Raw genomic sequence first — 12,627 nt, forward strand, 5'->3', positions numbered from 1 at the left:
CACTAACATTTGTGAGACAGAAGATGGAGGCAGTCATGTTGGACATAAGACAAAAATCAAAATCCATATTAGGATAATACCACTACCACAGACAATAAACATGCAAAAATACGTGGAAGCCTTTGAGGTCTCCAGAATTTGTTCTTAGGCAAGGTTTTGCAAAAGGTCCCGTAGCAGTAAGGAGGAGATGGGGAAAGATGGGGGAGGGAACGCCAACAGACTTAAATTGTAAAGGTCTTATGATTCCATGCAGTATTTCACCCATGAAAACATGAAACAATATTTTGCATGCAAACAAATGCATTAGCATATAACACACAAAGACACACTAACACCTATCAACATTTCACATACAGAAGCACAAGGCAGCATCTCTCCCCAAGAGTCACATAGCAGCACTTCATAAATAATATGGTTTGTAGCAGCTTGTTTTCCCCCATTTGTTCTCTTCTAGTGCTGTAGGCTGCTTGTTCTCACAACAATCATTTTATTTTGGGAAGCAAACTCCATAAGGGATGCTTCAAACTACAAAACAGACATGAGTCACAAGCCTTGTCATTAAAAAAATGACTGATTAAAACCTCATAGCTTAAGGAAAACAGATTGTTATAAAGCCAGAAAAAGGCATGTCCACGAAGTATCTAATCTAACAACAAGATAATCTAAGATATATTTTCCGAGGGCACAAAATTGCTGCAAACAGTACGGTCATCATAGTTATAACATGGAACAAATGTTTTAAATTGCTGTGCAGTTCAACCATTAATCATCAGCATTTTTGAAATTTGGTTAGATTGCATCCCTCACCAAGCCGGGGTTTTATGCCAAATTTCATGTTGACAAGACACATTGTTTTGACTGTATGATGAGTTAAATTCATTAATTACATTTAGTTAGTTAGATTTATATGCTGCCTCTCTTTCAATGAACTCAGGGCAGAGTAACCTGTGAGCAAGTCATTCTGAAAGAATGACCAGCTCAAGGTCAATTGGTGAGTTTCAGAGCTGAATGGGGACTATAACCTGGACATTTCAATTCCCAGTGAAACACTCTCCCTACCAGAGCACTTTTTTTTTTGGTTTAAGTAAGGTAGTTAATTTGTAGGCTTTATAATACTAGAATATTGAAAACATCACTCTCCCTAACTACAGAGTCACTGCTATGCCTGTATAATATTGCACAGTGAGGGAAGGTGAAGAAAAGGGCAGCCAAAACTTCAGGGAACTGGAGCAAGTTCTCTGTGAGGAAAGGCCAAAACATTCCATGCTTTTGAGTTTAGAAATACAGCTAAGTGCAAACATGATAACAGTTTAGAAAACTATGAACAGTATAGTTAAAGAAAACAGAGACCCCCCCCCACCCAGCATAATAATAAAATTGGGGGTTACTCAGTCAGATAGATTGCCAGGAGTCTATTCATAAATGCATCATTACATTTATGAATGTGCAGATTTATTATGGTCATTAACAATTTCACAGAAATTTTTAAAAGACACATAATATCTGGAACTTTCTAAACAAATAGGCAGCTGTAACTAATCAAAGTAAGTCATTAACATGGAATTAAACCAAAATGTAAGTTGAACAAATATACATTAACTGAAGGTTGTATCAAGGTGATGTCTTTCTGCTGATGGAAGTTTCTTTTAACCAGTGTCAGCTTCTATCAGCAGGGACTGATTTCCAATAATTCCCTCCAGTACCCAGATCTACTCCAGAAGGTCAGAGAATGCTTGCAATAGGATAGGAGATGGTATTGGAAGGTGTTCCACTCCCATCTTCTTATTACATTGACCAATCTGTGAAGGGACTCACAGCCCTGAGTGCTTCAGTGCATTCCAGTGTGTAGAAAATATTTCAGCTTTCTCAGTAACAGCAGTGCTGTGATCGCCTGAACTGTGAAACATTTCACAACTAGTATTTTTACCAAGGAATCTTGAGAGAACAATTGAATTTAATTCTCCCATGATATTGTGATAAAAATGACCAGGTAAATGACACATGTAACACAGGCCCTAAATAGACCGACACTTTGTACTAGCCTGGGGCCAAAAGTAGGGCTTGGTAGGGCTGGGCGTCCACATGTGCCCAGCCCTACTTTTGCTGCCCATGTGCCATGTTGGCACGTGCCCATCCACATGGAGCATGCCATGATGACGCATGGGCATCAGAGCGCCCAAACGGTGCTCCGCACAAGGAGCATCATGATGGTGTGTGAGCGCTATCATGGCACCCCTTCCAAGAACCTGCTTTTGGTAGCTTCTTCCCGACAGGGAACAGATCATTGCTGCAGCGTCTGATTGCTGCGGCAATGATCTGTGGCAAAAAGGGGTGGCTGCAGGCCTCCCATCTGTCGAGTCCCACAGTTTCCAGGGTCCCCAGAGTAGTGAATTTGTGGAATTTATTTCCAAGTGATGTAACAGACACTAGGTTAGACAGATTTGAAGGAGGAAGAATATAAATTACACACAACATATGTCTATCTGTAGCTATATATCATGATGTTTATGGAGAACCTCCATGTTCAGAAGCAGTCTGTCACTAAATACTTCAGGAGGAACAGAGCTTTTGCCTTTATGCCTTACTTGTGGACTTCCCAGAGCCATCTGCTTAGTCCCTTTAGGAAGCAGAATTCTGGATCAGGCTTATCCTTTAGGTTCTTCTCATGTTCTTTGATAGTGCAACTATTTCCCGAGTTGAAAGTTGTCTTAATACTGACTTATTTTTTTGGCCAGTGTGGTCCCCCACAAGCTATATACAAATCTAGTAGTGTTTTGGTTTATTTTATTTTTCTTTAGACAAGGGAAAATTACACCTGGTGCAGCTTCTCATGTCATTGTAGAACCTCATAAAGAAAAAACTGCCTCCAGCAAAATTGCCCACACTGTACAACTATAAAAACCATACAGCCTATAAAGTTATAGGAGTCTTTTCAGGGTTCAGTCCTGGCAACCTGAGTGGCTTTTGGCTGGTGACAAGATGAGTAAGTGAATTACTTGATGAAAAAAGCAAATGAAGAAAAAAGGGATCTTGTGGAGGAGGTTCTTATAAATGAACTGTCAAACGGAATAAAGTTAAAGGGAAATCTCCTGCTGTAAATGCACAGGTCTGGCACTTCTAATAAAAATCATGGCCCTGAAGGAATTAATTACATCAACATTACAGGAAGAATTCATGGAATTGCAAAATGTAGTGGCACAGACCAGCACGAGCTGCTGTTGCAAATGGGGAAACTGCAGGAGAGTTAGCAATTTCTGTGCTGATATGCAGGACATTGTAGTCACATAATAGCAGTTCAGACACACTGATGAATAATAGCATTCAGGGGTAATGACAAATGATATTACACATACTTTGCAACTGAGGTCATTTAACTTTGTTTCTTGGTTTATGTATCTGCATGTGTATACTCCTCTGTATGTATGTGTAAGTGTTCAAAGTATTCTATGATTTCTTTATAGAAAATAGTGCAAAAGACATATTCCTAACCCATTTTTAGAGGACAAAAGTGTAACACCCCCCCAACACCCCTCCCATAGCCTGCAATTATATTCTATATATTCTTAAAGAATGCTTGCCATTATCTTAAAAGCAGATATTATATCATATTAAAATTAAAAAGATGTTGTCTTTGAATGTTTTACTACTATTACTACTGCTACTAATGGGTAAATAGTAATGAACCATTTTGAGAAAGCATTGGAGTCTGCAGAGTTCAGAGCCTGTTCACACATGGTTGAGCCCCCTTGAAAGTTCAGACTCTCTGTTCCCCCTCCACTTGGTGTCAGGTTACTTTATGTAGCACCATTAATCACTTATCCCTAGAGCTGTTTCAGTTAATTAACTATGTAATGCTGTCTTCATTAAAGAGTAAAAAAAAATCATCTACCCTCATAGCAGTAAGTTGCCGTTATGGGTCTATAAATAATTGAACTGAATATAATAATATTTTTCTTTTTTACAGAAATCAGTTTAGAGTTCCATCAAATGTAACACTAGCTGCAAATGTACAATGTGGAATTGTTCCACCTCTTTTTTGGTGCAAATTCTACTGAAGCAACCATCGGATCAAGTGCAAGCAATATTTAGCATAATGAAGCCATGACTAGTTAAAACCTATATGCAATTCTATGCTCAGTGGTTTATGAAGCAGAATTTGCTAAAAAAAAAACCCCAAACAAACAGGATAATCAAAGGTCAATCTGCACTGCAGAAATAATTAAGTTTGAGACTGCATTAATTGCCATGGCTCAGTGCTATGGAATCCTGGGATAGGTAGTTTTGTGAAATATTTAGCCTTCTCTGTCAGAGAGCTCTGGTGCCCCACCAAACTACAAATCCCAGAATTGCATAACATTGAGCCATGGCAATTAAAGCAGAGTCAAATAGCGTTATTTCTGAAGTGCAGATTAGACCTCAGTTAGTGGAATGATACTATTGGATACGGCCATATATATATGTGTAATGTTTTGAGGATTATTTTGCAATATTTTATGGACACACTGCATTTTCCTCTAATTTTTTCTTCTTTTTAACTTTTCTTTCTTCAGCTCAACCTTGCATATTAGGAATATGAGTTAGTAAACTAAGAAATTATTTTGGACCACTTTGCAATTTTTCTGAATTAAAAAAATTAAGAATATTGCTTCTTTGTAAAACAAACTGTTTAAACCGAGTCATATAACGTTAGTTTTAATTTTAAATATTTTCATAACAGCGACAATTTATACCAAATGACCTCACAGCTTGAATGCATGACATGGAATCAAATGAATTTGGGATCCACGCTTAAAGGGTAAGGTGCTGGGCTTTTTCAATTTTTTCAATGTTACACGGTTATATTATGAATTGATCACAGATGAAATAAAGAAACTGTAGTCAAAATATTAAGCATAATAGAATGTGGACATTTGTCACATTCCAGGCATTTAAAAATCTCAGAGAACACTGTATCTATATTTAACCCTGCATGCTAAATAAAATCAAATAATTCAGAGTATTAACAGCTTAAGGGCATAAGATCAATACTTCAAATTTGTTATCCTTTCTTCTGTCCATAGATACTTTCTTTGCAAAATTCATTCTAGGTGTGGATTGTATTTCTTTTGAAATGTCTGAACAGTCTCTTGCCATAACTGGTTCTAATTATTATACATTTCCTTATAATGGTTTTATACTTTTGATTTCATAGATAAATCAAATGTCCATTGATTTATTGTGCAGCCTTAAATATTTTCACACCTAAAGTCCCATTGGGTTCAGTGGGGCTTACTTTCAATTTATTAGGACTGCAGCTTGAAATGTTTGGATATCTTACTGATGGCATAGTTTAATTGAAGTGAATGGGGCACTGCTATCGCAAGCTTCTCTGCCACAGAGTTCTGGTGCCTCACCAAACTACAAATGTCAGGATTCTGTAAGATGGAGTCAGGGCAGTGGTGCCAAACTGTGTTATTTCTACAGTGTAGATGCACCCTACCACAGGCTTAGAGAAAACCAATTGAAATCCATGTGATTTAGATTAGTCATGATGACTCACTTTTCCCATGGATTTCAATGTCTCTATTCTACCTGCTCCAAGTTTGGCTCCCATAGTGCATAATAATTTATAATAATTTATGTTGTTGTTGTTGGTACTACTGCCATTACTAAATAGCAACCTCTACCACCACAAATTAAAGTTAAGTAGTACACAATAGTTGATAATAGCAAGACCAACAAAGAGGTCACCTATTGCTTCATTTTCCCACTTGACTGACACAAAAATGAATCTCTGCTTAAAATATAAGATTTTTGCCCACAGCAAATCCAGGGAGTCATCTCCAAGTCTTGTAATGCAGGGAGCTTCAGGGCTACAATAATTTGCTTAAGACGTTTGTGATTTCTCAGTTTCTCAACCCTGTCCTGCAAATTTTGTGTAATGCATGGAGGGGGATGCAGGGGGAGGAGAAAACAACTTCCTACCTATTCAGGAATTTAGTAGATGGGAGCTATTCAGTCAGTGAAAAATGCTTGTTGGATACCCCTTATTCCATATTTTTTGCATTTATGAGTAAGTCACTGATCTGTTTCACTGCCCCCTGATGATTTTTTAAAAGTAAGATCCTCAGTGCCAGGATCCCGCCTCCACGACTTACAATGGGGATGGTCACGTATTTATTTTACTCTCACTAAGAGACCATTCATTTGACACTTTCTTTCCCTCAGCATATTTGATACCTATTTATTTCTCTCCCAAACCCAGAGAGAAAACTCTGCAGGTTTTTCCACAGTGGCAGCTCCATGCTGTTTACATGAAGGATGGATTAAGTCCTTCATTATGAGATACCAAACTTTGCCTCCAGTTGGTCCACGTTGCTCAAAGCATGATGTGAGATCAAACTGTGTGTGTGTCTGTATGAGGGCGGGGCGGGGGGGGGATGCAAGATTGCTCAGACAACAGCAAATGAAAATATGGTTTGTTGGAGTGAAGAAAGGTAATAGTAGCTGGTAGCTTCTAAGTCAGCAGACACAGTGAGTCCTGCCCCAGTTTTTAGTCCAAACCTTAAAGGAAGCACTTAAGATGCTGTTTTGAGGATAAGGTTTAGAAATTCAGATTGATTTTTAAAAACAGTTTGGACTGCAACCTGGGGCAGATTTATCGCTCCACCAGCAGCTGCTGTTGAAAGGTAGATTTGTGAAGGAACGAATCAAAGAGAAAAGCCAGGAAATATATTTATAGCACTAAGAAGGAAGCAACTTTGTTTTAAATTCCCCGAACTGTCATCTTCAAAGGTGATTTAAAAACAAAAAAACAAAACTATCCCTACTTCAGTGTTCTGGCTAATCTCAGAAGCACAACATAAAAACAAAGAAGTGATTGTTTGCCCCCAAAATCCCAAACCAAACCAAAACCTAACAATGGCCAACTAGCTCAGCACCATACCATATACTTATTTTTGTGGCAATACCTATTCATATGTTACTGTTGTGTAGCATGGGATCTAGCCTTTTTCGTGAAAACAGATAACAACACTTTCTGGAACATCTTGACCCTAAGGAGGAAAGAGGTGGGGTTCCAGTAAAGATATTCCCTTCCTCTTCCCAGAAACTGCTCTCCCACCACTTCATGAACTTCCATTTCATTCTTTAAAGACTGCATTTCTTTTTCAAGTGCACATTTCAAGTGACTTTTAAAAACAGTATATAACAGGAATAACACTCTGGAACATGGAAGGGCACCATAGTCGACTTATTTTTGTTGTGCAGCACTTGTGACTCATAAAAGGGACAAGAGAGCAAAATTAAAAGTTCCACAACGGTTTTAGCCATTGTGATTCCTGGCAGCAATAAGCTACAGCCCATATCTCTCTTTTCTTTAATCCTTTTCCACATTTCTTGTTTTAATTTTACTGTCGTTTCTTCATACTCTTGTAGCCTCTTGCATCCTTTTGTTAGCTTGCATCAGCATAGGATTTACATTCTTTGCGTTTCCACTGTCCCTCCCATTTTCCTGAGCTTCCTCTATACAGGCAGTGGTCCTCTCCCACCTGTAGGGAGTGAGAGCTAGACTGGCTACTGCTTGTTCAAAAATGTTTTCCTGTTACCCTGGAAGCAGGAAGTCCTTCTTGAAGAAGCCTCAAGCTATTAAAGATATTAGACGAGGCTGCAGACAGGATATGGGGGCTGTCATGGACACAGTTCTCCTTTCTTGCCTGGAGTTCAGACCAAGTGGAAAGATGAAGGTCATTGCAAATATGGTTGTCAGAAAAGAGCTAATAGAATTTGGTACTAACATCATTAGATTGATCAGAATCCTAGGCTATAGAGTTAAAAATGAGAGCGACACACGTGTGTATGCATAGACATTTTTATATATAACACACAACTTAGCATCTGGCTTACTCATTAGAAATATATTTGAGATAAAATGAACATTCACAAGTATAAAACCAATTCATTTTAGTTCACCAACATTACAAATGCTTTTAACTTTTTTCTGGTGGGAGTTTTGCTTTGTTGTTCCTGTGTTAGTTCGGTTGCTGTTGTTTTCCCTTTGAGTTGTATTATTATAGCATTTTGGTGCATAAATTCTGTTTCACTGATGCAAAATTTCCTTTGCCATTCTTGTCCATCTTGAAATCATTCAGTATACAAACATTGCAGTCTAACTCACAATATATATAATAATAATTAATAATAATTTGTTTTATTTATATACCGCTATTCCAAAGATCATAGCGGTGAACAGCAAGTAAGCTAATTAGCAAGTAAGCTAATTTGCCCCCAACAGTCTGGGTACTCATTTTAGCGACCTCTGAAGGATGCAAGCCTGAGTCGAGCTTGGGCCCTTTAGCTGGTCTTGAACTCGCAACCTTGTGGTTTTGAGTGAATGGCTGCAGTACAGGCATTTAACCACTGCGCCACCAGGGCTCCTATCACTGAAGGAGTTATGAACCCCCAGCCCCCAACAGGAACCATAGCAATAGATGCACATGTCCTTCGAGACTTTTTTAATGTCTCAGAATTAAAAACAACAACAACCTCCAAAACATTTTTCTTAAGGGAGAATTAATTTTTCTCTTTTGTCACCAGTGCTGTGTTGATGAATTTTGCTTGACTTTGAGAGAGTGGTGGGAGCTGCATAATTAGGGTGGTTGAGCATGCGGCCTGTGGGAATGTTATTGTGTGAGAATGATAGGAGACAAAATCCCACGTACTGTGTGATGGTTGAAAACCTTCATTTCTGGAGTTGCACTTGTACTCTCTATAGAAGTGGACTTCATGAAATAAAAGTTTTGGACCATTACACAGCATATTGGACTTTGTTTCCTTTCATTCTTCCTATGTGAACACTTACTTTCCATTTTTTTGCTTTGTTCCTGAATGATACTGTGCAATATTTATAATGTGTTTGCAGCCTTGCTTTAATACCTGTACAGCTTGTTCAAAATTGATAATTTAAATGTTGCTTTAAAAATTGTGTCATGGTAAAACACACACACACACACACACACACACACACACAACAACAACAACAGTAAAGTGGTAGTGAACTGAGTTAAGTCTGACAAGGAATTCAGGAGTTCTTTAAAACCATGGGATGCTATTTTTTTTTTAAAAAAATTCTTTTTAAAAGAATAAGATCTCCCACTTCCACAACAATTGTTTCCATATCATGGCTTTCATTTCAGTCCAAACACTCCTTGTTGACTTTTTGAGGCCATTTCTGACTTTATCCTTTATTGTCTGCTACTTCCTCTTTAGACTCACCACTGTAATATTAGACACTGTTTGGTTTCTCCAGAAAAAAATAACATGAAGAATAAAGAAACATATTCAAAAAATCAAAGCAAGGAAGAGATTATTCTTTATGGACTGAAGTAAAGTGGGAGGGGAAAATCTCCAGGATTAAACAGAAATATTAAACTTGGAAAGAGCAAAATGAATGGTCTTCTAGGCATCTATCAGTGATGACCGTTAGCAGTGATATGACCTGGGACATGAGGAAAAAGCAAAGAGAAAATGAAATCAGGATGAGGAATCTATAGTATAGCACATTTAAATGTTTTTGGGATAGGCCAAGACTGTAGATTCTGTGGAAAATCAGAGCTAGACATAGTCTCATCACTGGTAATATGAGCCAAAATAGTTATCTGTCTTCTCTGGCTGAGAGAGTTACAATACACAGTGCCTTCAGCTTCACTGGCTATGGACATAGCTACTCTTCCTAAGATTTACGTCTCTAAAATACATGAAGTGTTCATAAAGGATTCCCAGGAGGTTAGTGTTTCACATACTTTTCTACTTCTTGAATTATTCAACAATTATTTGCATCTTGCTTTACACTGAAAACTGTAACTTTCTTATTTTTCTCCAGAGTTGACAGACTTTATATACTTGTTCTCTTTTTCTGGGATATAATTACTACTTCTTTAAAATGCTTTGCAAACCTCAAAATGTAAAACCATCAAGTACTTTCACTGATTCAACTGGTGGGCATATGTGCATGGAAGTACTCTCCAGAATACATAGTCTGAGTATGGAAATGTAAATTTTAACACTCACACATTAATGTTAAATTGTCAAAAGAAATCAATGTGTTAACACTGAAATTTTAGGGAGCACTGCACAGTAATTTTTTTTCTAAACGCATACTATAAAGTTAATTTAAGAAAGCATGATATGATATTATTACAGTTAATTACACTGTTAATCACATGTTATTAGCACATTCATTTTAAACTAAAACACTTTAAATTATTAAAAATATCCCCAAATGACCAACCGTCTGGAAGTTTCATACAAAACATCTGGAATCTGCCAGGTTGGTTATAGCACATAATTGGGTGGTTAGTTGTGCTATATTATGTAAGTGCAAAGGGATAAAACATTATGCCCTTTCCCAGGCCCTAATAGTAAGCCCAAAACAATGTGGGGTAGTAGTTGGACTGCTGGAATAGGACACTGGGAGATCAGAGTTCAGTTCTTTCTCAGACAGGAGCCCATTGGGTGATCCTGAGAGCATTTTACACACTTTTAGCCCAAGAGAAAGGCAATAGCAAACTCTTCTGATTAAATTTTGCCAAAAAAAACCCCAAGAGCAACAACAACATGACAATTTCTTACCTGCCTTTCCAGATGGAGTGAGACAGGGAATAACAACAAGCACATAACATCAGTTAAAAGAGCACATAAAACCAATACATATTAAAATCCATCAATAAATATTTTAAAATCCATAATTTCAAAATAATCTGGATAGGCCTGCTGGAAGAGACTGGTCTTTACTGCTTATTTAAGTACAGATAGTACTGTAGCTTGAGCTGACAAATCTCTTCTAGCAGATGATTCCACCATCTGGGTGCAGATGAAGAAAATGCCCTCTGGGTAACCATCTGCCTAGTTTGATCTAAAGTAGAAATCTCCCAGACGGCCTGAGTGTACCCTATGATAGGGTTGCCATAACTTGGAATCAACATCAAGGCTCATAACAGCAAAGATATGCTCCATAGCTAGTTGATGTGGTTGGTTTTTTTGCCCTTCCCTTTAGAAACTCTTTTAGACACATTGTGATAGAACACTGGAGTCCAGTAGTTGTCATGTACCTGCCATAATGACATTTTCTGAGAACTGTCTGATCATAATTTGGTTTATATTTTGGATTCTTTGAGTAAGTGTGCCGAAGCAAAGACCACTGCGATAGATAGTACCGCAGACCCTAAGAAGCATAAGCCAAACTTTGTTCATACAACCGGCCTTTCTAATTTCTTCCATCTTCTTCTCATTGTGTCACACTCCATCTAAAAGTGTATCATGGAAGCTGGAGATGGCATGGCATAGAAAAAGGATGAAAAGGGGGCAGCATCAGGAAGTGGACATGGAGAAAATGTGGGGAAGGATTTGCATGAATGGAAATTTGTGCTTGCAGAACATATTTGAATCTGTTAGATTCAGCCCAGTGAAGAGTTAGGCCCACAACTGAAAGCAATTGTCTTAAGCAACCTAATCTTGTTTTGAGCTATGTACAGGGATTGTAAGACCAACTGAGACGGATGAGAATGTCTCAACAAATACTTAACTTTTTTTATGAAAAGAAAACTATCTTCATACTTCATAGAATCATTCTTTCCAGAGAAATTGGTACTGTATATTTTTTAGTGTTGTGTTTTAAAAACAACTGTTCATATTAAACTTTTTAGTTTTTAAACATAAAAATGGCATATTTCCTGTATCTTACATTTTTGTTTGTTTTTGAAGCACTATACAAATGCTATCTTGTCTTTTCAGTGTATTCTCCTTTATTTCCCATTTCAAGATTTTTAATTATGATGGTGGTGGATTACTGTATGTTCATATTTCATGCTGATTCTTGTTAACTTGTCACAAGGTTCCCTAAAAAAGTTTAGTACTTCTTTACTAATTTGGGATTGTTGTTTTATGTGTGGGGGTTGGGGGATTGCTTGTGGCCCAGGGACCACGTTTCCCTATGCCTAGATTAAAGGTTTTGATTCTAGTCCAGCTTCCCTAACCTGATGTTCTCCATATCTTTGAGACAAAATCTCCTGCTGTCCTTAGCTGCCATGGGCATAGATCAGGGTTTACGAGAGTTATAGGCCAAAATGTCCTGGAGAATATCAGATTGGGGTTATAGGTGGAAATTTATGATGGACGTATCTCCACTGTAGTAGCAGAAACAGTAACTGGCATACACAAGCAAAAAAGTGATGCTCCATTCATGTTCCGATTTATGAGCTTCCCATAGGCAACTGGTTGACCATTATATGAATGGAATGCTTGACTAGATAGGCCTTAGTTCTGATCTTGCGGGGCTCCTTTTATGAAAGGTTGCTGTAGTCATGCTTATCTAAAGGCACAATTTTGTAAAATTAAAAGCACTGAGCTTCAACATGTGTGTTTAAGAATGAAATGTTACAGAGAGGACATAGATGTAGCCCTGGCCGTATTTGTGCCCTGCTCTGGGACACTGTTGTCAAAACCCTAGTGATTCTAATGGGAAATATGGTGTGTAAGGAATACACACCTTGTTTCTTAGCAGAACTGTGCTCCCAATGGGCTGTCAAGAACACAATTCTGCTGGGAAATGAGGTGTGCACTCCCCATGTATCATTTTTCCACCAGCAGAAA

At 37.9% G+C, this 12,627-nt stretch overlaps 1 protein-coding gene across 2 annotated transcripts in view; it reads left to right on the plus strand.

The window, feature by feature from the left end:
• WT1 (WT1 transcription factor) overlaps positions 1-12,627 on the plus strand; it is a 65,882-nt gene that overhangs the window by 27,082 nt on the left and 26,173 nt on the right. For both annotated transcript variants that reach the window (XM_089521278.1, XM_089521280.1), the window contains exon 4: positions 4,718-4,795. In XM_089521278.1, the coding sequence (XP_089377404.1) occupies positions 4,718-4,795 (78 nt within the window). The remainder of the gene's footprint in view (positions 1-4,717; positions 4,796-12,627) is intronic.

Source organism: Sceloporus occidentalis, unplaced genomic scaffold (genome assembly GCF_023333645.1).
Source record: "Sceloporus occidentalis isolate IW3139 unplaced genomic scaffold, rSceOcc1.0.p SCAF_4, whole genome shotgun sequence".
NCBI classification, from domain to species: domain Eukaryota; kingdom Metazoa; phylum Chordata; class Lepidosauria; order Squamata; family Phrynosomatidae; genus Sceloporus; species Sceloporus occidentalis.